This window comes from Lottia gigantea (genome assembly GCF_000327385.1).
Source record: "Lottia gigantea unplaced genomic scaffold LOTGIsca_30, whole genome shotgun sequence".
NCBI lineage: Eukaryota > Metazoa > Mollusca > Gastropoda > Lottiidae > Lottia > Lottia gigantea.
In genome coordinates, this window is record NW_008708987.1 from 1744403 (window position 1) to 1769535 (window position 25133).

The following is a 25133-nucleotide window of genomic DNA, read 5'->3' on the forward strand; positions in this document are numbered from 1 at the left end:
ATCAGTGTCCCCGATACACATACAAATTTTAGAAAACCTCTTTACAATCCCCTTAAATTAAAAACCTATTTTTCAATCTCTAAGCTATTGATATGTAATTTATTAGTTTTGATAATAATGTAACAGAAGTCATTATTTAGGGTTAAGATAATCAGACAAAGTCACAGTGGGAGACCCTGAAAACTTGAAAAGACACTTAACCCCCCTCCTGGTAGTCAAGAGATAATCTAATATATCAGGCATTCATTATCAAATGATGCTTTTATCTTAGATTTATCATCAAATTTAAATTCATAATTTATTACCACAATTGTATGTTGGATAATTTCTGCGTTAAATGGCTTTATTAATCTTACTTTTGGAAGAGCTTTTGTTATAGACCAGATTAATCAAAGCTGACATTTCATTTCTGTTACTAAAATGCATCTGATATTCATTTCTCATTTCTGTTTTGTGTTTTGTGAATTCCCCCCTCCCCTCTTTTACCAAGACTGGTAATCTATTAAATGACTTCAATACTATGTTAGTAAAACTAAAAGGGGTTTAGTTTAAGGATACTATACCTTTATTATTCATTACCTCAAGTCACAAGTCACAGGCCCCATTACTGTAGGCCATTTAGCAATAATTCTCATGAAATTGTTTTTCACCCTAATTTGTTGTCCAACCAAAATAAGCTATTAGATTTCAAATGGAAATTAGTGTTCACTTCTGTCAGCCAATTAGTAATGAACATGAAATTGTTGTTCACCTTAATTTGTTGTCCAACTACAAAATGAACAGTCATAAGAGAGTTATTGTGAGACTTATTAACAGATAGAACAATGGTCAAAAAGTGTTTCAGTGAAGTGACTAGTGAGTACTGTGGAAGACCATTAATGACCTTGATACATATTAAAGCTAGAAAACTGGTAGGAAAGATGATGACAAGTTAATGTCCACTAGAAAACTCTTAAAAACCCCTATTATAGTAGTCACCTTGATTCAGTCAATTAACTGACCTGAACTGAACTTAACTACTGACTACTGTAGGTGAGAATGAAAGAGAAATTAATTGATTCTAATAATTGATTAATAGTTAATGATAGTGTAAGATGACAACTTTATCAGTGACTTTATTACATGACCGATGGTCAATGATCTGTGATCACTGGCTCACATCCACTAGTCAGGGTTGAGATCTTCATTAGTCTGGTGCTTGCCTGACCTTGAAATCCAGGTTGAGGTGTTAGTGATGACTGCTTCATTATAACAAGGCCAATGGTCAATGACTTGTGATCAATGGTTCACATCTGATGGTCACCTGACCTTGTGTGACCTTGAAAACAAAATGGAGTTGTAATGGTGACTGTTTTATTTTCATGATAACTAATTCTCAAGGAGATGCAAATCTTGAACTTAATTTTTTTGCACATTCGTTAAAATCAATGACCACTGGTTCACATCTGTTGGTTAGGGTTGAGATCTCTATTAATCTGGTGCTCACTTGACCTTGTTTGACATTCAAAGATGGAGGTGTTATGATGACTGTTTATTTCCCATGAACAACTATAACTTATCTGAAAGGAGGTGAAGGGTGTGGTACTTGTTAATTGTTTTTTTCATTATACATATACATGTAGTTCAAGTAACTTAAGGAATAGTCATGTTGTATGGTTTAAAATGGCAGATTCACCATTTTCAAGGGTTGATTTAGGTCTTGAATATATGTAAATAGTCTTCAGAAGTACTAGAAAATTTAAAAAAAAATGATTCCTTCAAATTTTACATCACTCCTAAATCAAAAGAAGAAAAGCATGACATTAAAATCCATTTCTTTGCATGGTTATCATTCTTATTGATGTTTGATACCTGTGATCACCAGTTGATCCGAATACATCAATATATTGTGAGAACCAAACAGACGACAGTGACACAATCAAACATAGTTTATCTCAATGAGTTATGGTTTATTGTTCTCTTCAAGATGTCTCTGTCAATATTTGTAGAAAGGAATTGTTCAATTGGCATCATGCAGTCCTGTCATTCAAGATGGCAGATCATTGTCAGCACTGTGTCAACAGAAATCCTGCAGAGTCTGGAATTTATTTATTTTTATTGTTTTGTTGAGTCAATATTTCAGAAAAAATTCCGGGACAAATTCTTTTGTTTTTGAAATAGCTTAATAAGTTACTAAGAATTTGTATACACATAACATGAGGTTGTTACCCTTAAGCCATTTGATTGAAAACTTGATCCCTATTTCCAAACCAATTGTACTGATGAAGATGCTATATCAGAAACACACGCTTACAGAGTAAAATGAGCCCTTGTCAATAAGTATTAGAATTAACTTTAAGGATGTGCTGTAGTGCAGTTAGTAAGAGCGTTGATGTTTTTTGTTTGGTTACGGTGAACAAATGTGGTCCTGGATTCTATTCTTAGTAAGATTCAAGGTCAGCAGACGTCCCCACCAAGAGGGTTGGCCAAGGACCAGCTTGAAGACCTTGAAGGATCATCGCGAAACTGAATTGTTATCCTTGTAAAACTATTACCAAGAGGTTTTGGCCACAGACCAGCTGTTGAACCTTGTCAATCTTATAAAAAATGGTTTTTGACTGGCAAATACAGCTCAGTCAACATCCCTGCATGGAATAACAATTACAAGGTTAAAACATTAGCTATGTGTTTATTATGAATGTTGAAGTTACGATGATGGTGTAGATATATCGCTACCATATTGCCTCTGTTTGTATCAGCTAATGTAACAGTTACCTGGATGAAACTTGATATCTGTGAGAGACTTATTAACAAATACCACTCATCTTTCATCTAGTAATTTTACCATGATCTAAGGAGATTACCATTCCTTATACATGCTGAAATGCATGGAGTTCTGAAAGAGTGGAGGGGTGGGGTGGGGCTTGGGGGTTGATGGCAGGAATGTTTCAGACCGTCCATTAAAATTACTATGTTTTCAAAATAACTAACAGTCTTAATCTGTCTGTCACTACTGCTGGTTTTCCTGCAGTTCAGAGGACTTAGTAAGGGAGTTCAGGGTAGGGTTTTCCTCTTAATCTGGATTTTAGAGGTGCAGGGGGGAAGGGGAGGCATTACTAGGTTGTCCAGTTGATGCTGACCAGCTAGTGAATTTACTATGATTTTACTATCATTACCAGCCTTAATCTGACCTTCACTGCCATGTTTAAAATCAGAATAAAACAAACCAGTAGTAAAACACTTTCACTGTATATGAGCTAGAGGTCCTTGACCTAGCTTATTTATATGATAAAGGAATATTTTATATTTTACCTGAAAGTTCGTCAATTTGTGAAATTCTCTATAGGTAATAATTAAAATTCTCATTTGCGATAAATACATTGTGGCTATTGAGAATACAAGTTTTCTATTTAAAATAGACTGGTGGGTGGAAGATATATGGTTTTATTTTTTCTTGTAACATTATTTCAATTCTGCCAATTTTTTTTCAATGTTTTGTGAATTAAGTTTGATGATTTAAATTCGTAAACCAGGCTTGTTGGCAAGTGAAATCGGTTTATCGATGAGGTTTTTAACTGGTTTCATTAGCAACCTAATAATGATGTACACTGAATGACTGCCTAATGCAATATTAATGCTATTTTTATCTGAAATCATTGTTTTCCACCTCGAAAAAATTTGAAGAAAAACGCGAATTTCAAGTGGGAAAAATATAAAGAATGATACAGAATACCAGTTGTATCTATCTAATTGTTACTCTCCGTCTGTTGTTACTATTAAAATGATAAAACTTCAATCAAAACTACTCAGGTGGTATTTTAGAGTACTGTATAGTAGCAGTGGTTGAGATGTAGACAGGGAGTGCTTACTCTCATAGAAACACCTCCTGGCATCACATAATTATTGATTAAATATTTGGAGATCATATTGGTTGTGGTAGGTTTGGCAGGCCTGTAGCTTAGAAATATTTGTAATGTGAATAACTGGCCGAGTCATATAGTTGACCCCCCTTCAAAAAGTTTGCCCCTGTCCAATTTTGTGCTCTCTTATGTATAAATGGTGGGTATTGCCAATCATGTCACGATACAATACATATTACAATAAAAGGGTCACGATACGATACATATTACAATACCAGGGTCACGATACGATACATATTACAATACCAGGGTCATGGTACGATACATATTACAATACCAGGGTCATGGTACGATACATATTACAATACCAGGGTCACGATACAATATGTATTACAATACCAGGGTCATGGTACGATACATATTACAATACCAAGGTCATGGTACGATACATATTACAATACCAGGGTCACGATACAATACATATTACAATACCAGGGTCATGGTACGATACATATTACAATACCAGGGTCATGGTACGATACATATTACAATACAAGGGTCATGATACAATACATATTACAATACAAGGGTCACAATACGATACGTATTACATTAAAAGGGTCACGATACGATACATATTACAATACCATGGTCACGATACGATACATATTACAATACCAGGGTCATGGTACGATACATATTACAATACCAGGGTCACGATACAATATGTATTATAATACAAGGGTCACAATATGATACATATTACAATACAAGGGTCACGATACAATACATATTACAATAAAAGGGTCATGGTACGATACATATTACAATACCAGGGTCACGATACGATACGATACAAATTACAATACAAGGGTCATGGTACGATACATATTACAATACCAGGGTCACGATACAATAAGTATTACAATACCAGGGTCATGGTACGATACATATTACAATACCAGGGTCATGGTACGATACATATTACAATACCAGGGTCACGATACAATACATATTACAATACAAGGGTCATGGTACGATACATATTACAATACCAAGGTCATGGTACGATACATATTACAATACAAGGGTCACGATATAATACATATTACAATACAAGGGTCATGGTACGATACATATTACAATACCAGGGTCATGGAACGATACATATTACAATACAAGGGTCACGATATAATACATATTACAATACAAGGGTCACGATATAATACATATTACAATACAAGGGTCACGATACGATACATATTACAATAAAAGGGTCACGATACGATACATATTACAATACCAGGGTCACGATACGATACATATTACAATACAAGGGTCATGGTACGATACATATTACAATACCAGGGTCACGATACGATACATATTACAATACAAGGGTCATGGTACGATACATATTACAATACCAGGGTCACGATACAATAAGTATTACAATACAAGGGTCACAATATGATACATATTACAATACAAGGGTCACAACACGATACATATTACAATATCAGGGTCACAATACAATATGTATTACAAGACAAGGGTCACGATACAATATGTATTACAATACAAGGGTCACAAAATGATTCACCAATATATCAGGCCAACACTAGTACTCTACTGTGTTGCACATTCTTCAGACAGTTCAAAAGTACTTACAATTCGCGATTGGAACCATTGATACACCTATTTCTAGGTTATACTCCAGAAGATCGTCCACTCTTTTTAGCTATTGTAAAATATTCCCTAATTCCATTGTGTTTGTATATTTTCAGAGATCTTACACATTGATGGTTGAAGCTTGGGACCATTCCACTAATAACGGTAAGAATATTTGATATATTTCTTTAAGGAAAATCCTAAAAATGGCTTCACATCAGAATTCTTCTATTTTTGAGGGGAATTTTACCATTGTGCCTAATTCATTATTAGATGTACCTCCATACTAAGTTAATAAAAAAAAGTCCCCCAAGTAAATCCATGAAGACATGCTATCTTATGGACATTTTTAGCTTTATATTAACCATTGGATATACTGTATATTGTTTATCTTTAATAGTAGCTTGATTTTTTACCTATCAACTATGGTCGTGTCAAAAAATGAAAAAAGCCCCTAAAACTCTGGATTCTCTTTACCCATAGACATATAATATCTAATAGAAATGTAATATTCATACTGACCATTAAATATACTGTATACTGTTTACAATTTATACTTGTAAAATATAATATCTAATACAAACTTGGTTAATATAAGATATACCTTACAGTTTATACTGGTAAAATATAATATCTAATACAAACTTGGTAAATATAAGATATACCTTACAGTTTATACTGGTAAAATATAATATCTAATACAAACTTGGTTAATATAAGATATACCTTACAGTTTATACTGGTAAAATATAATATCTAATACAAACTTGGTTAATATAAGATATACCTTACAGTTTATACTGGTAAAATATAATATCTAATACAAACTTGGTTAATATAAGATATACCTTACAGTTTATACTGGTAAAATATAATATCTAATACAAACTTGGTAAATATAAGATATACCTTACAGTTTATACTGGTAAAATATAATATCTAATACAAACTTGGTTAATATAAGATATACCTTACAGTTTATACTGGTAAAATATAATATCTAATACAAACTTGGTTAATATAAGATATACCTTACAGTTTATACTGGTAAAATATAATATCTAATACAAACTTGGTAAATCTGGTGAAAAGATTATGATCTGTGAATTATAACTTGTCAAAATTCTTGTTGGTGCCATAAACACTCGCCTGTTTCTAGAACTGTGTGAAGGGAACATATGTTTTAGTTGAGAAATATAAAACGTGGACTATTACAGTATTATTTATGATGTAGAGATTAGTTTACATCAATAACAGGTAGCTACCAATAGTCTACAGTCTTCAATCTCCTCCGTGGTTCTGTTTCTTTCATGGTGCAATCATGACCCTCAATATACAATTCTATCAGCCCAGCTGTAAAAGAAATTCAAAATGGAAAAATTAAGGCAATGTTAGTGTTAACGATTGGATTGTTCAAAGGTAACAAGGTACTATTCAACAGAAATTCACTGACACAGGGTTAAAGCAGTTTTCACATGTAGAGATTAGGGTGTTTGTAAGGTAACAAGTTATTATTCAACAGAAGGTACTGGCACAGGCTTAGAACAGTGTTCACTATTTGTAGAGATTAGGGTGGTCGAAATGTAACGAGTTACTATCCAATAGAAAGCACTGTCACAGGGTTGAAATAATATTCTGTAATTGTAGAGATTAGGAATTTTAGGGTGTACAATTTCAGTTAAGCAAAGTTTACGAAAGCATAGGCACAGGCATGTAGGCAATTACTATTCAACAGAAGGTACTGATACAGGGTTAAAGCAGTGTTCACTAATGCAAAATACTGTTTAGGGTGGTAACAAATTACTATACAATAGAAGGCACTGGCACAGGTTTAAGTAATGTTCACTAATACAAAATAGTGTTAAGGTTAAAGCGTTTTCGGTGTAAATCATTTTTACAAGTGTTATACTATACTTCATTCACTACAGATTGCATTGAATTCAAATTACTTTCACTGGTGCTTGATAAGAGTGCCAGGAATCTTAAACCTTGGAAATAATTTAAAAATATTGGGAAGCTGCCAGTAACTTGGCCCAGAATCAAAATCAGACTAGATCTCTGTTAAAATTGTAACATTAACAATGAATGTTTGTCATAAGTGAAAACTAAATTACAGAAAAATAAAATAATTTAAGAAATTAGAAAAAAATCGTGCGATATCTAGAACACTTATTTTTCTTTGAGGAGTTTTATTAAAAAATATTTTTGAATTTTGATATTAAGAATAATAATTTTTATCAATTTGTTATGATTTAAATGTTGGTATTGGATTAACCCCAATTTTAAAATAAACTGCCCTGATGAGGATGGTTTATCCAAAACAGGTGTCTGCAGCATGATATTATAAGCTCCAATGGTCCAACCGCGCTTAAGTGTCTATAGGTTTTCAATATTGTTGCGTAGCACACGAGTGAAATCACTACGTCAAGCCCAAATACAATATTGAAAACCTATAGACAAATGTGCGGTTCGACTTTTATTACATACTATTTCGTTTACTGTTTTGATTGGAGTACTAACTATAAGGTACCACACCCAGTGCGCAATAAGACAGCATTTAAATGGTCCGTCAATTTGACGTACGTTGTATACTTCGCTGTGGGATTCCCCCTGGAATGTAATGTTTACAAACATAAGATGACGTCATAGGGAGTTCCCTATAGCCTTCACTACAACTTGAATACGTTACTTGATTTGCTTGTTTTATTGTCAAAAAAGGTAATAACGTTATTGCTTGTGGAAATTATAGCCTGTGGGTGTTTGAACAGGTGAACTCTCATTTTTAATTTCAGGTTTTGTTTTGCAATTGGGATTGATAGTAATTGGCTTTCTATATATAGATGAATAGGAATAAGATTTAATAATTTTACTTGCCATAAAGTTTTATTCTAATGTGCAAAAATTATTAAGAATTTTTTTTAAGTTATATTCAAGAAAACACATTTTTTATCAAAAAATTAATGATTTTTTGGGGGATTTTATTTTTAGAAACACGAATAAAAGTTTGATTATGAATGTAAAATACTGATATATTAAGATAAAAGTTAAAACATTTGTTGTTTTGATGTCTAAAATTATTTTTTCATAAAAAAGAATTAAAATGGTGAAAATAAATTCTGATAATATAAATAGATTAGAAAAGTAAAAAATACGATTTATTTCGTTTACGTCAGAGTTGTTGTTTGTTAAAACAGAAATAAAATTTATTATCTTTTTTAGATGTTATTTTTAGAGTAGCATATTCATTAATAAATAAACTGGCAAATACTGAATAGGCTGCAGGGCAGGATACAGCAGCTCTGAGCTCTTGACCAATGGGTTTCCTAGGACCCCAACTCTACCTATACTGAATAGGCTGCAGGGCAGGATACAGCAGCTCTGAGCTCTTGACCAATGGGTTTCCTAGGACCCCAACTCTACCTATACTGAATAGGCTGCAGGGAAGGATACAGCAGCTCTGAGCCCTTGACCAATGGGTTTCCTAGGACCCCAACTCTACCTATACTGAATAGGCTGCAGGGCAGGATACAGCAGCTCTGAGCTCTTGACCAATGGGTTTCCTAGGACCCCAACTCTACCTATACTGAATAGGCTGCAGGGAAGGATACAGCAGCTCTGAGCCCTTGACCAATGGGTTTCCTAGGACCCCAACTCTACCTATACTGAATAGGCTGCAGGGCAGGATACAGCAGCTCTGAGCCCTTGACCAATGGGTTTCCTAGGACCCCAACTCTACCTATACTGAATAGGCTGCAGGGCAGGATACAGCAGCTCTGAGCTCTTGACCAATGGGTTTCCTAGGACCCTAACTCTACCTATACTGAATAGGCTGCAGGGTAGGATACAGCAGCTCTGAGCCCTTGACCAATGGGTTTCCTAGGACCCCCACTTTACCTATACTGAATTGATTGAGGGGAAGAGAGAGCAGCCCTGAGCTCTGGGTTTCTTAGGACCCCCACTCTACCTATACTGAATTGAATGCAGGGAAGGATACAGCAGCTCTGAGCTCTTGACCAATGGGTTTCTTAGGACCCCCACTCTACCTATACTGAATTGAATGCAGGGAAGGATACAGCAGCTCTGAGCCCTTGACCAATGGGTTTCCTAGGACCCTAACTCTACCTATACTGAATAGGCTGCAGGGCAGGATACAGCAGCTCTGAGCCCTTGACCAATGGGTTTCCTAGGACCCCCACTTTACCTATACTGAATTGATTGAGGGGAAGAGAGAGCAGCCCTGAGCTCTGGGTTTCTTAGGACCCCCACTCTACCTATACTGAATTGAATGCAGGGAAGGATACAGCAGCTCTGAGCCCTTGACCAATGGGTTTCCCCTCGCTACCTATACTAAATTTCTCATCAGATATAGGATGTATTTTTCAATGAAAATTAAGGTCAGATGTCACAGGAAGAAACAGAAAAGTAGATAGACATTGGTAAAGTAAGAGCAGTCTAATGGGACTGGTAGTATACCATCAGTTAACTAACATTTTGTACCCAGGGTAAAAATCGCTGGTTAAACCTGCTCCAGAATGACTCTGTTGGCGTCATTTTTTTTACCAGAATAATTGATGTATTGAACATTTTGTTGTTTCAGTTTTGAATTGATTTGTCTTGCAGGAATGGATTCATTGATAGAAAGGGCAGCCCAGACAGGAATGATTCTACCAGGACAGGACTGGCACACAATAATTCATACAGGACCCACGGCTAGTTTAGTATATAAAATACAAGTGGTCTGTGATGAACATTATTATAATACAACGTGTACTAAGTTCTGTAGACCACATAACGATAGATTCGGACACTATACCTGTGATTCTAACGGTGATAAGGTGTGTTTACATGGTTGGATGGGACAAGAGTGTGAAACAGGTAGGTTTGGGTTAAATTAGATTCATTTCTTATATTTTTTGTCTCCATTGTGATCTAACAAATTTTGTACTACAATTGTTCTAATGACAGTGCTTTAACCAATCAAAATGTGTCTTAAGTCTTAAGAACCCTTTTCTTGATAAAAATAATTAATTGTAGGATAGCGAAAGGGACTGACTTATTGCTCTCTTTTAGTGTTGCGCTATCCCGTAATTTAACGGAAGATATTTCCAGATTCACTCAAGGGTAAGGAGGGGTGCGCACTATTAGCAATCATATGGTATTTTGCTCCCTGCAGAAGTTTATATTATTGTCTAGAAGCTCTAGTTCAGTGTATTTGTCTCTCAAGATATCAGCACCATGATTTTCTTGTGTTTTAGGAGTTAGGGGGTTTGAAAGCCAACACCAGGCTGAATTTAGAATGATTTGGTACTTGAATGTTTCATTCTGTGAGAAGTATTCAAACCCATGATACCTAATTCCCTAGCAGATGACAATCCAGCTCACTACCGACCGAGCTATTTCGGTTAAAGGGCTAATTGTGCAAAATATTGCATGCTTATATATATGAATATACTATAATAATATTCAACTCCCTGTAGCTCTAGACAATACCATAATACCATTCATTACACTTGGCAAAAAATATATTTATTAGACCTTTCACTACTGGGCAGGATTGATATAGGTTACATTGTTGTTTAGTCTTGATTTGGGACCTGGGGTGGCTCCCTGAGATAGACGCTTGCTGCCTAACCTAAGAATCCAAGGTTATAATTCTGTATGAAGGTGGGAATAGAAAAGGGTGTCTGATACAATAGAAGTTTAATATAGAATAGAATAATTTGAAGCCAATCATGTTGTTTTTGTCTGTACCGGTATAACATGTATTTGCGTCTAAAGGTGCGGGCACACAAGCACTTGAATCTTGAATAAAATCTCGCGTGTGCCCCTGCTTCCACAACAAGATTATCGTTTCGCAGACAGGATTTATAATATCAAACAAGTTTGATTATTTTTCTGCTAGTTTCATCTTCTGCAAAACAGAACGTCATCATCCAATCAGATCCATTTTCCCTTCAAGTGAATGCTCTGCACGTAATGGACAAGGTGGAAACGATTGACTGGAGATTTTAGTCTCCTCGTGTTCCCGTCGTTGAAACTCAAGACTCTAATCAGTCTAGGAAGTATCTTCAGGTTTTTCAAGACAGTTTCTCATATCAGTACTGCTGATAGGGTTAGGGGCTGATATTGAAAAAATTCACCGCGAAGACAAAATCCTTTTCTTTTCACTTGTTCTTAGTTTAATACATTTTGGTAAAATAGTTTCCAAAAAAGGAAACCATGTTGATCTGAGAGTGGCATCATGTGTTTCGAATGTTTGAAGAGATTTTATATATTTCAGCTATCTGTAGGACTGGATGTCATGCTGTACATGGTTCTTGTGAACGACCAGGTGATTGCAGGTAATATTTTAAATTCTTCTTTTTTACAAATTTTCTGGTACCAAAATTTTTCATACTTTATAAATGAAAGGCCTGACTTAGAAATGGATGCAGTAATATATGAATTACCTAATAATGTGGCTGAATATCACTATTGTTAATTAGAGTTCTACATCCAGTTCTTCTGCAATTCAATAAGAACTTCTCTAGAATTAATGACACAACATGTTTTTGTCGAATTGCATGATTTCTTAAAAATGATGCATATGGCTGAAATTGAGCTCTATCATTTGACAAGCCTTAGTTTGGGGCTCCCGTATCTTTCCCATAGAAAGCCATTATATATAGGCCAGAAGTACATCTATTACACCAAAGTTAATTGGTCCTAACCTAGTATTCATTATAAACTATGTATTTGATAACATGATCTCGGTTGTTTTTGTAGATGTGCGTTTGGATGGAAAGGATTAATGTGTGATGAATGTATTCCGTATCCTGGCTGTAGTCATGGTTCCTGTAACGGATCACCATGGCAATGTGTCTGTGATCTGAACTGGGGTGGTATATTATGTGATAAAGGTAAGAGATTTTTTATTTTGTGTGGTGATATAGTCTTTCTCTTAGTTACATTGATCCTTGTGTTCTGATTTATTTCCAATTGTGACAGTTTATAAACTTTGAGTACTATGATAATCTGTGTATTCTGATTTCAGTCACTGAAAAACGGTATCTAATAATGATATTTACATAGTTTCATTTCAATATTTTTCAGATCTGAATTTTTGTGGCAGACATCATCCATGTAAAAATGGTGGAATTTGTAGAAACACGAAACCTAATGAGTATCAGTGTTCTTGTTCTGAAGGTTTCTCTGGTAAGAGTTGTGAAATAGGTGAGTTAATAAACACAATCAGAGAAATGACAATTTCATCATTTGATTTCAATTTATTTTTGCTTCAAAATATATGTTAAAATGAATCAAAAAAGTCTGTTTTAAATATTTTCTGAGGGATAATCTCCTGTAATCTTCCATGTGGGGCTTGCATCTAAGTAAGGGAAGTGTGTTTCATTTATTATAAACACAAAAATTCATATTTCTATTGATACAAAGACTTTTAAAGACTGAAGCTGATATTAGAATTCAGTTAACAAAATGGCCAAATTTGATATACTGATAAGTAATGTTTTTTTCAGCTGAAAGAGCGTGTTCCTCCAGTCCATGTCGTCATAATGGAATGTGTGTAGATATCGTCAGTGGTTTTGCGTGTAATTGTCAACCAGGTTGGACTGGAAGAGCTTGTGAAACTAGTGAGAGTTTTAAGATTATCTCCCTTTAGTCTTCAGCTTACTACAGGTGCCCTCACACCATAGTGATTACCAGTAGTGATTACCAATAGTGATTACCAGTTGTGTATGGTTGTGAATAATGAAAGTGATCATGAGTTATGAACTCAACTCAGTTGCATGGGAGTTTTATTTGAATTTTTTTAACAACCATGGCTACGGTGTAAGATCCACTCTATATGTTGAATTAAAAAATGCAAATAAATGCAATTACAATAGCCTGAAAAAAATATTTATAAAAATTATACATTATACAAATCTATGTTCAATCCTTAAGAAAACCAGAAAATGTTTCAGCCAGTAAATACAAGAAACAGAAGGAAATTAAACAAATCACTGCTGAAATAATTAAAAGCCATTTTGTATTAAAAAACGTGAATTATTTTGTAGATATAAATGAATGTGAGTCCAATCCCTGCCTTCACAATGGTACGTGTCTAGACAAGGAGAATCGATACATCTGTCTCTGTCCGTCTGGTTGGCAGGGTCCACATTGTCAACTGGATGCCAACGAGTGCAGTGGTAGTCCATGTGTTAATGCTTACGCTTGTCAAGATTTAAGGGGAGACTACCATTGTGATTGTCAACCTGGCTGGACTGGAAAGAAATGTGACATCAGTAAGTAGTTATTCATCATAAACCAAGCCTAAAATTCTCAAAAAAATGTGTAAATGTTATATTTCTCAAGGCAAAAATTCCACTCTCACAGCAATTTTTGGTGTACATGTATTTGCCGGTCATGTATGATTGAGGATTCAATTATTGTATTGTGTCAAATCATATCTCAGTTTAAGATATTATATATTGTGTTCAATAATAAAGTACAGATATCTCTATGATATATAGAATTATTATAGATAGTAATATAGAATGTATCAAGGGAATACAAAGTTATCATAATCTCTTACTTTCTTATTTTAACATTCATATGGTGCGCATATTCTTTATCAAATACACCTGTACAATAATTCTTACAGTGAATGATTGAAAAAAAACTTTACTTACATGAAATGTCATATACCAAATGCTGTGTATTTGCTGAATAGGGAAAAAAGTTGTGTTAAAGTCATATCATAATAGGATATATTTGGCCAGTCACATTTCCGACCAATATGTTTTGCAAACACTTAAAAAATAAAATTAGTGAGCACACGGAATTATGTTTCCCTTTGATACACAGTTTTTATCAATTTTTGTTATTCATGTTTTTTGCACAAGGTTATTATGGGAGATTTTCATTTGCCTGAATTTGTAAAAAAATTTCCACATAATGTGCTGATTCATTTCTTCTTTTAGATTTGTATTACAGTTATTCTAAAATATACAAAGTAAATTAGTCCTTACTCCCACTTTCAACTTTCAAGTTTATGACCAATAGTTAAGATTAATATAATAAAATTGTATTACAGATATTGATGATTGTAAGGATGTAGAATGTCAACACGGAGCTTCTTGTGTGGTAAGTTAACAACTCTTCATTTCTTTTAGGTAATGGGGTGCAGCGAGTTCAAAACTTCAAGATGAGGAATTCCGTTAATGTCTCCTTCTAATGCCACCACAGGTTTTTTCAGTGCATGTATCACATGTGAAAGCTAATATGCAGGGATGTTGATTTGTCTGTATTCACCAGTCATATTGACTTATTTCTTATAATGGTCATGTGAAATCAAAGTAAAGAAATTTGTTTCCTTAAGGCCTTACCTAAGGGATTTCAAATTTATTCTGAATTATACGGGATTACGAGTGACCATTCTTACAAGATTGATTATTTGTCAATTCTACGCTTTTACTTTTTGTATTTTGCCGCTTGTACAAGTTTGACTGTATATTTTTGCCAGAAAAGTGTTAAGGACTAATTGATAATTTTTTTATTTTCATCATAAAACCCTTATCTATTCCTGTTTTTCAGGATCTAGTGAGTGGATATTATTGTTCCTGTTTACCAGGTTATACAGGTAGTCTTTGTGAGATTGAGATAGATGAATGTTCCAGTAATCCCTGTAAAAACGGCGCCACTTGTCACAACCAGTTGGCATCGTATCAATGTGAATGTCTAGCAGGATATACAGGCTACAATTGTCAGGTAAGCTCCCTTAAAAAGTCTAGAAATTTGGCTATATCAGCTTTGCTGTTGCATAACAAAGAAACAACCCCTTTTTTACAAAGATAAAAACTTTCCTGAGGATGCTGTAAATCAGCAGGTTCTTGGGCAAACTGCTTAGCATTGTTCTTTCTTGGATTATCAGTACCCATTTACAGTTGGGTCTTCTAGAATTATGAGTAAAGATGACTTATTCAAGGTCACACCCTGACGGAGTTTGTATACAAACAAATAATGCCATTCCAACGCAATGACCAACTGTCCAACATCACAGCCTACAGATCCAGTTATTTATATCCATTACAGGTAGACATTGATCCATGCAATCCTAATCCTTGTCAACATGGATCCAGTTGTTTCAATATCCAGGGAGATTTTTATTGTCACTGTCAACATGGTTTTGAAGGTAAAGATTGCTCCAGAAGGAAGACAACTTGTGATTCAGATACTTGTGAAGGTAAGTCTTAGAACCTTTCAATGCCTCTGGGCACATGGTTAGAGCAGTAACCAAGAAAGTTACAGTCAGTTAAGATCAAATTGACGTGAGCTCATATCAGTCTGACACACGTTTCAGATAAACAATCCTCCAGCACAATGGTTTTGGAAATGGGTTTACTTCTTTCAAAGATGCATGTCTAAGGGTGTGGCATTGTGAATTGAAAGCCAGTATGACACAGGTTACAGACTTAATATCACTCAATATCTGGACTTAAGGTTACATTTTGGTTAACAGGCCATTTATTGATGACAATTCATTTCTGATTATTTCAGTTATTGATAGCTGTACCATCTCCATTCCATCTAATTTTTCTAATGGAGGATTTCGTCTGATATCATCTAATGTCTGTGGTAAACATGGTCTGTGTATCAGTGAGCCTAGTCAAGGGTTTTCTTGTGCTTGTGAATCAGGATACACTGGAACTTACTGTCATGAAAGTAAGTAGATCTTTTTTAAACCTGAAAGGGTTTTTCTAAACTTTTCATGTGTATCAATTTGCACCATTCCAATTTACAATCAGACGTCTGTGGTTCTTGCAATTCTACTAAAACTAAACATTTTTTGACGTTACTATTAATGGCAAAGGCCCTTAAATATTATTAGCAACTTTTGCCATAGTAACATCATAAACGCTAAGTTGTAGTAATATTACAAGAACCTCAGAAAATTAAAATGGTACAAATTGATGCTATTAGTGTCCTCTTTTGTTTACTTGTTTAATAAATTATATACAAAACAATTCCTCAACAGGCTTTAACCAGATTAGCAGCTTTGAAAGGAAGGTATTTTTTATTTCTAGATATTGATGACTGTATGAGCAATCCCTGTCTGAAAGGTGCTCTGTGTAATATTAGTAAGTATAATCATCTTTGTTCTTAAATGATTCAAGAGCATGATTTGAAGGAACTATTTCTGAGTATACCCAGTTAAACTCTTTTTACTTGATTTTATTATTCTTGGTTTGGGGAAGTTTTTTATTCCAAGTTTCACAAGAGGTATATAGCTTGTCTATGGTTTCAGCAAAAGTAGTGGGGAGGGGCTGAGATCGTTCAAGAGGGCTGAACTAATTGACTAATCAAGACATTACATGGCAGCTGTACAATCTTGTTTCTATCAGTCATTAGGTGGAAGGGCCAGTAAGGGCTAACTACAATCCTGGTGGGGGAGGGGAGCATGTATAGTCTGCACTGCCTGGTATAGATTTGATATCAAAGTTACATTTTATTCTTCAGATAAAGATGATTGTTACCCGAACCCGTGTCGTAATGGTGGACAATGTATAGATTTACCAGCTCAGTTCCTCTGTCAGTGTAGAAATGGTTGGAAAGGGAAAACATGTACACTGCGTAAGTTAATTAGGTTTTTTATTAAACAAGTCAATAAAAATCAATTACACTGAGCTTTCTACTTGGTTTCCCCCTTGTCAGTGAGGCAGGTAAGAGGGGCTAATATAGAAAAAGTGTCTAGTTGTTTGGATGGTATAACAAAAAAACCTTCGCATGCTACAGGCTGTCCACCATAAAGATTCCTGTAAATCAAAACAGTAGGATTATGCAGCTGTCCTGGAAAAATTTTCTTTAATAGTTCAATAGCATTCATAAAGGTTGAACCTTCAAACCCCATTTAATTTTATTTTACCATGGTTGTCTAATGTTACAGGTAACAGTAACTGTGAAGTAACAACGTGTGCTAATGGAGGAACATGTGTTGATTTAGGAGATACGTATACCTGTAGATGTCCTAGTGGTTGGACTGGTAATATGTGTCAACTAGGTATGCTACGCTATTCTGTATTAGTCATCTTTATTTTAGAATTAGCTTGAACTAAAGGTTTAATGTTATGACAAGGAAATTGATTGGGTTGTAGGCTAGCCAATACAGCCAATCAGTGCCTGGAGAGAGAAACTGTAAATATAATGGCTAGTGTGAAACTACTAGCTCTCATCTGCTATCATTGACACAATTTTTTTTATTGTGCTTTCTAACAAGGCAGTTGATTGGCTATATATTATCATAAGGAAATCAAATCATATATTTAAAGCTTACCAATAGGTGTTGTGCTTTTTCAACAAGAAAGTGTCTAATTATATCAAGGCATAAGACACAGTTTGCAATAATTTGACATTGTGAAGATGGGTAACATGTCGCTTTCAGGAAATAAGCAATGTGTCTCTTGTTTTTTCAGCCTCAATACATAGTTGTGATTCGTCACCATGTGAGAATGATGGTACATGTGTTAATAGTGGTGATAGTTATACTTGTATCTGTAAAGAAGGATATGAAGGCAATAACTGTCATATTAATATCAACGATTGTAATCCATTTCCTTGGTAAGTATTCAATCACTTCGCTTACTTTTATATATTAATCCCAAGGGAATGTTTTTGAATTTCATCTTCATTTCTAAACCCTTTTTTTTGATTACCAATGATAGAGAAATCTTAACTGGACCCCTGTTGCATTCACTTATACTCGCTATACTATACAGGGACGGCCTAAATTCAGTTTGGTCTTCTTGATTAAGGCGAGACTAGTACATCATAGGATGTAAGAATTGTCCTATCAATGCCATGCTGACGATGCTTCCAACCTGTTCCAGCGGGATGAAGCAATTGGTATGGTGGAACTTAGAGTATGGCTAAGGTATATATCACATGATTATGTGGTCTGTAGAGTGGCTGCTATTTTGAAATAAAGGCTAGAAATTCATTGTCTTATATCCAGATCTGTTGTATATTGTCTATATTTGTAGCTATAATGGAGGACGTTGTATTGATGGTATTAATTGGTATGTTTGTGATTGTGCTACTGGATTTTCTGGTCCTGATTGTCGTGTTAGTAAGTATCTGGTCCTTTCAAATATTTTCCTCATTGCACACTCCATAGTAATGTTGGTGATATTTGGTATCCAGATCAACTACCATGACCATTGACAACAACCTGGTCAGAAATAATAGTTAAGCTGGAAGCTCTAACTTGTCACCAACCAACAGACCAAAACATGAGGATTTGTACTCACTATAGCTTCATATGAGTTAAGAAGTTCTATTTATTGTTTTATAGATATAAATGAATGTGCTTCTAATCCATGTACGTATGGTTCAACATGTTTAGATGGTATAGGAGATTATAGATGTATCTGTCCTCCTGGTAGAACTGGCCATCGCTGTCAAACAGGTAACCCTTCTAGCAGTGGAGTTTCTATTAATCCTTAGTTGGGGCCACTCAATTGTCAATAGTGGCTCACAGGACCAGGGTCTTTAGATGGTATAGGAGATTATAGATGTATCTGTCCTCCTGGTAGAACTGGCCATCGCTGTCAAACAGGTAACCCTTCTAGCAGTGGAATTTCTGACAATAGTGGCTCACAGGACCCAGGGTCTCGCTCTCAAACTTCGGATGATTTCCAGTTGTCTGATTGGTCAATCACTGAAATATATTTTAAATAAAGTTGTTTTGTCCAATCAGGTTCCTGTATTGCTTGAAAATTTGATTTTATCATTATTACATTTTTCAGGAATAGGGTCTACCATTCATTTTAACTTTTTGTTTTCTTCCAGTGATTGGTCAGTTACCAGCACCTAAATCTTGTCTTCACCAGCGTAGAATCTATCAAGACAGCACCACCTGGGAACATGAATGTAATTCGTGTGTCTGTAAGAATGGAAAAGTTTCTTGCTCAAAGGTAATTCAGTCTGACAATTGGTATTTGTGATTTGGAATTAGTCTCCATTGTGATCTTTTGCATCAAATTAGTAAAGTTTTACATAGAATTATAGACAATATTCCATCCAACAGGACAAACAGAATTTTAACAGCCATTTAGAAATCCCACTTTTTCTTATGTTGAAGTTTATATCTGAATTTTTGCTGAACCTTTTCTACTGAAACACGTGACAACAGATAATGTTAATATCATACCCACAGGCACCTGTTTCTATCAATAGTCGACCGTCTCTATCATATACTATTATAGAGACGGTCGACTATTGATAGAAACAGGTGCCTGTGATCATACACTTTATACCAAATTACTTGGAGCTTTAATTTGATATTTTATTTTATTTACATTCAGCGTTCAAAGGGTTAAGACGAACTCTCAACTGGCTTAAATATTGTACTTATTTCTATTTTTAGTTATGGTGTGGCCCTAGAAATTGTTTACCCCACCCTAATAATAGTGAACCAGTATTTACGTGTCAGCCCGAACAGACGTGTGTGTTACAGTCGGAGGAGACATGTTTTACCCCGCCCTGTATTCCCTGGGGTCATTGTAAAACTTTAGAGACTATAAAAGACTTGACGCCCCAGGGTGTTCAAACTAAATGCATTCCAAATGTAGAATATCTCAGTAATAACTGTGCTAAATTGACTCTCATTTTTGATAAAGCTAAAATGCCAACGGTAAGTAAAATGAAGATTTTTCTCTTGGATTATTTTTTTGTCTTCTTTGAAGAAGAACTGGACTGTTCAGTGAAACATTAGTCAATACCTTAAATTTTGAGATTTGATGTGGCTAAGTGAGTTGAACGTCAGCTGGCTAACCTGAAGGTCAAGGTCGAGATAATACCTCGAATGTTGTTTAGATTGGACAATAAACTGAGCCCCGATGTGCTACAGGCTGTGCACATTAAAGATCTTACCTCATTGTACAGTGCATGGCGTTGTCTGATCTTCAGTATTTAATGAATACTCTATATATATTTCAGGGTGTATCAATAGAGAGTATATGTTCTACCATTCGTCAATTATCAATCGTAAAAAAACTCTCCAATCAAAATCAAATGTATATATTATGTGGTATTAAAGTTAATCATTTAGATGCTGTAGAGGTCACTTTAGTAAGTATCCATCTTGCTTTTCTTCATATTGACTAAAAATTCCTTATACATAATAAAAGGAAATAGGTTTCCGTGGTAATATGGCAATCGCAAGTGAATAATTTTAGGGGACCCCTACACCATAGTTTATGCTGAAATCTATGTTTTGCATGTAAAATATATTTTAAAACACATCAAACAGATACAAAATGAACAGTTTTAACTTGGTAACCTATAGTTGCGCTCAAATAATAGTGCTTGTCAGTTGTGATGGTTACAAATTAATAATACTAGTGGTCATAAGTTCCCGAACGCAACTCACATGCAACCAATAGGTTTAACAGTGTCCCTGATACACATAAATAGATTAGAAGACCTCTTTACAATCCCTCTGTACCATATATTATATATTTTATGGTATATTTCCAGTCTACGGTAGATGATAGTAGATCTAGAAGTTATACCAGTCCATCATTAAAAACGGCTATAGATAATGTTGCTGATATCATTAGTCATAAACAGAGTAATAGTAGTGCTCTAGCCGCTGTTATAGAAATACGTGTTGAAACTACCGTAGTTAGTAAAGCTTCTTCAGGTAAGATTGAAACATATATTCCTATCTGTAGGGGCATCTTGTATCCTCAACTCAATAATCTCTTCTCTATCAGCTGGGGCCCTTCATAAACCAAAAACCCAAAAATTCAATACTACTATACAGACTTAATATGACTATGGTCGGCTTCTTCAGTTCAGATGAAGATCTTTTTGGACATCTTGTATCCATAACTTGATTACTCTAGCTGCTGGCTCCCTTTGCATGCCTTTAACTAAATGAAAAACTAAAATTTTCAATGGCAGGTTAATGGCGGCAAATTTTTCATATTCATAGGCATTCATGTGCAAGTTCCCTTTTGTCAGTTTAAAAAGATCTTTACCATTTAGGCCTACAGTTTTGTTATTGTTATAATAGTTACTCTAACAGATATTCCATTTTCTTTATTTCCAGGATCAGGTTTCATAATTCCATTAGTGTGTTCCATCATCATCTTACTTGGAATCGTCAGCATAATACTCCTAATCTGGTGGCATTATAAACGTAAGAAAAAACTACGTCTGCGTCGCGATAGTTATCTAACAGACAATCGTACAAATAACGAAACAGAGGAGACTATTCGTCGCTATAGAAATCCATTATTTAGTCACGACAAGAGTCGGCCGACCAGTGGAGCAAGTGGGGGGTGCAGGGGGGCAGCAGCAAAATTAAATCAAGATACTGAACTAACAGACATTGCGTTCGAAAAGTACGAAAAGAGTCCACGGAGGACAGTGTCGTTAGGTGAATCGTCAACAGATTTTAACGATTTCCGCGAAAATACCCCACCGACAAAAACTCACAAAAAAGACATAAATATTCAACTTTCACGAACATTACAATCGGAGCGAGAAGTCATTGTGTAGTCCAGAACAACAAGTCCATTAATTTATTGGTGCATATATTTATACTATTTATTATCATTCGCTCATTTACCATCTGATTGCATTCATTCATTCAGAAATGTAGAACTATCATCCAGACTTACATTGTATTGACATAATGTTTAATATCCTCATTAGTCATGATTAACCAGTCATCAAATTGTTCATTATTTATGAAAGCTTAACTAGTGCTATATCCAGTGCTTTACATGTGACTAGTTGTAAAGTTTTGTTGAAAGTATTATGTGTATGGGTGAACATTGTTGTAATTGGACACAAGTTTATGGATTATTTTTGATTATGCATTAACTGAATCGTGGAAAGTATTTTATAATCAGAGCATAATCAACTAAATTTAATATCTTATAAAGTCAACACAATGTGTATTGATTTGTCAAAACTTCTTATTTATTAAAGGGACAGATGTGCCATTTTTTGACCAATCATACTTTAGTCTCAGAAATGGAAATGTTTTAGCTAAGCCAATCAGTAATAGTGTTCACAACTCACTGTCGAAATTTGAGCCTTCAAATCCATGTGTATCCATAATTATTTGCATTTGAGAATTAAGAGGATGAGTCGTCTTTTCTTGAGACACTGCCATAAAAAAGACATATATAGAAATAGGAAAAGAAATTCTTAGTTTGAGATATTTTATTAGGAATTATGATATTTGTAGTACTTCTGAAGACTATTTACAAATAGTAAATATACTAAAGACTCAAATCAACTCCCCAAAATGGCGCATCTGTCCCTTTACGTATAGTTGCTATTGGTTGTTTTGTTATAGCTTGTGTTGTAAATGTTGATGGTGTGGTGTAATGATATATTATATTTGTCTGTTAAGTTATCTATGTCTTGATATTTAGTTATTCGTTTTAAGAATAATATATATTTTGTGGTTATTAAGAATTTTATAATTAAGTATAGGGCATATTTAGAATTGTCAAAATTGGAATTATCTAAAATCATAAAACTTCAAAATAACATAATGAAACAATTTTACTAATTTTATCTTGTGTAGGCGTATTGCAATTATCTAACATTTATCACAGAATATTCTATATAGGACAACTACACACATCTAGAACAAATGATAATAGCCTACTTATTGCAGAATATTCCAGAATCCCAGTAGATCCACAAGACTGGCAATGGACCCTACATCCCTTCAAAAAACTGAAATCAACTCTGAATTAGGTCCAAGCATAGTAACGAATGTTGCCCAGTGAATAAGACATATAATGTCTATTCAAATTCTACGACTATTTCCTTCAGAAAGTTTGAAGCAACCCTAATTTAGAATCAACATAATTTGATAACTAATATTCTTACCAAAATTGTAAATATGTAAATAAGCTTTATTTATTATTCATTAGACGTAAACATTCAGTTTTAACATGATATATGAGATACATATTGGTATTAATTTATTATAATTTATTCATATTTATAGTAATGTATTCAAATTTACTCTAATTTATTCAAATCATTCAAATTATATTCATTGGTCAATCACATGATTATTGTCATTACTCTGAATGTTTTTTTTACCAATTAAAATGTGAAATGGCCATTAGATATCAAACGTATTGTTAATTGTGCAACTATTGTAAATATTTTCAATTGTTCTGAGTGTTTTCTTGTGTTTTCTCCCTTTTCTGTGTAAATCTTACTGGCCCTATTAAAAGGAATTTTCCAAATTAAAGGTGCCCTCACACCATAGTGATTGCTAGTTGTGTATGGTTGTGAATAATGAAAGTGGTCATGAGTTCTGAAGGTAAGTCACAACTCAAGTTGAAATCTTATTCACACCATACTCAGCTGGTGATCTCTATGGTGTGATGGCACCTTTAATATCTGCATGTTTTAACATATTTAAGCCGTTGCATGAATTGTGTTTTTTGTTTTATTTATTATATTATAATAGGCAGCAATTAAGATTATTATTAAAAGGAACAATGTGAGGTTCAAGACCAAAACTGCAGCAGTAAAATCTTATAACTATTTTTCTATTAGTCTACTTTTCTCTCTATGCAAATGAGCAATATTATCTCTTTTAAACTCTTGACTGATTACTAACTTTTCCTTTTATTCTTAAATCTTAAAACCGTTTTAACTGGCTTTTAAATTCTATTTTTGAATAGGCTTTTATTGTAATAAATTGTATCACAGAGGCATTTAGATGAAAATTACTTCTCATTGGGTTTTCTAATTGTAATGCTCAAATTTAGCCATCCATTCAACTTTTCGAAATCAACAGTTGACTTCTGGTTCATCTACAATTAAATCAAACAGAAGTGATTTCAGTTGAATTTGATCTTGGTCTTCTTGACCCTCTTCTTCGAAAACTATTTTTGAAAAATACAAAAATGCTGAATGAAAGCCCTTTCATTATGAACTCTGTCTAATACCTTGACATTTAAAGACAGTCAGCTTTATAATTTTTGAATTGATGTATTTAAAGGCAGCATAGAATATTTAGGTGGTAACTGCTTATTGTCATTCTTCACTTGTTATCTTTCATTCATTTCATTTTCATAGTATGCTGAGTCAAGTTAAAAAAAACAGATATAACTTTAAGAGAGCAGCTCACTGATTGGTGGATGGCAATACATTCAACTGAGTCAAATTATAAACATATATCATAGCTTTAAGAAAAGAGCTTACTGATTGATGGTTGATGGTAATTACATTCAGTCAATCAGGAGAGTTATCATAACTTTAAGAGAGCAGCTCACTGATTGGTTGATGGTAATAACATCCAACCAATCAACTGAGTCAAATTAAAAACAGATATCATACCATTAAGAGAACAGCTCACTGATTGGTTGATGGTAATTACAATTGAATTCTTAAGACTTCCATTTCATTTGTTACCTACTATCATGTAGTTTGCATTTAGAAAGGCACTTCCAGTTGCTATCTTATCAAATTTATTATCATAGGCATGTATTTCTCACCAAATATTAAGTTTAAATGCTTCCTAATCATCAAATTCACCAATTATTTGTTTCGATTTCATAAATTTGTTTGTCGTGCTTCATCATCTCTCATACATCT

General features: G+C 34.3%; 1 protein-coding gene across 1 annotated transcript in view; it reads left to right on the forward strand.

The window, feature by feature from the left end:
* Positions 1-21758, forward strand: part of LOTGIDRAFT_71205 (hypothetical protein) — a gene marked incomplete at both ends in the record, with an annotated part of 38960 nt that extends 17202 nt beyond the window's left edge. Inside the window, 22 exons of the mRNA XM_009057426.1 lie at positions 5627-5675; positions 10131-10385; positions 11791-11851; positions 12276-12409; positions 12603-12722; positions 13025-13138; positions 13565-13792; positions 14584-14633; positions 15084-15274; positions 15563-15732; positions 16047-16211; positions 16574-16645; positions 16956-17120; positions 17434-17547; positions 17960-18104; positions 18527-18612; positions 18838-18951; positions 19335-19459; positions 19912-20178; positions 20484-20615; positions 21024-21189; positions 21607-21758. Coding sequence (XP_009055674.1) covers positions 5627-5675; positions 10131-10385; positions 11791-11851; positions 12276-12409; positions 12603-12722; positions 13025-13138; positions 13565-13792; positions 14584-14633; positions 15084-15274; positions 15563-15732; positions 16047-16211; positions 16574-16645; positions 16956-17120; positions 17434-17547; positions 17960-18104; positions 18527-18612; positions 18838-18951; positions 19335-19459; positions 19912-20178; positions 20484-20615; positions 21024-21189; positions 21607-21758 — 3075 coding nt within the window. The remainder of the gene's footprint in view (positions 1-5626; positions 5676-10130; positions 10386-11790; positions 11852-12275; positions 12410-12602; positions 12723-13024; positions 13139-13564; positions 13793-14583; positions 14634-15083; positions 15275-15562; positions 15733-16046; positions 16212-16573; positions 16646-16955; positions 17121-17433; positions 17548-17959; positions 18105-18526; positions 18613-18837; positions 18952-19334; positions 19460-19911; positions 20179-20483; positions 20616-21023; positions 21190-21606) is intronic.
* Positions 21759-25133: the final 3375 nt, after the last annotated feature.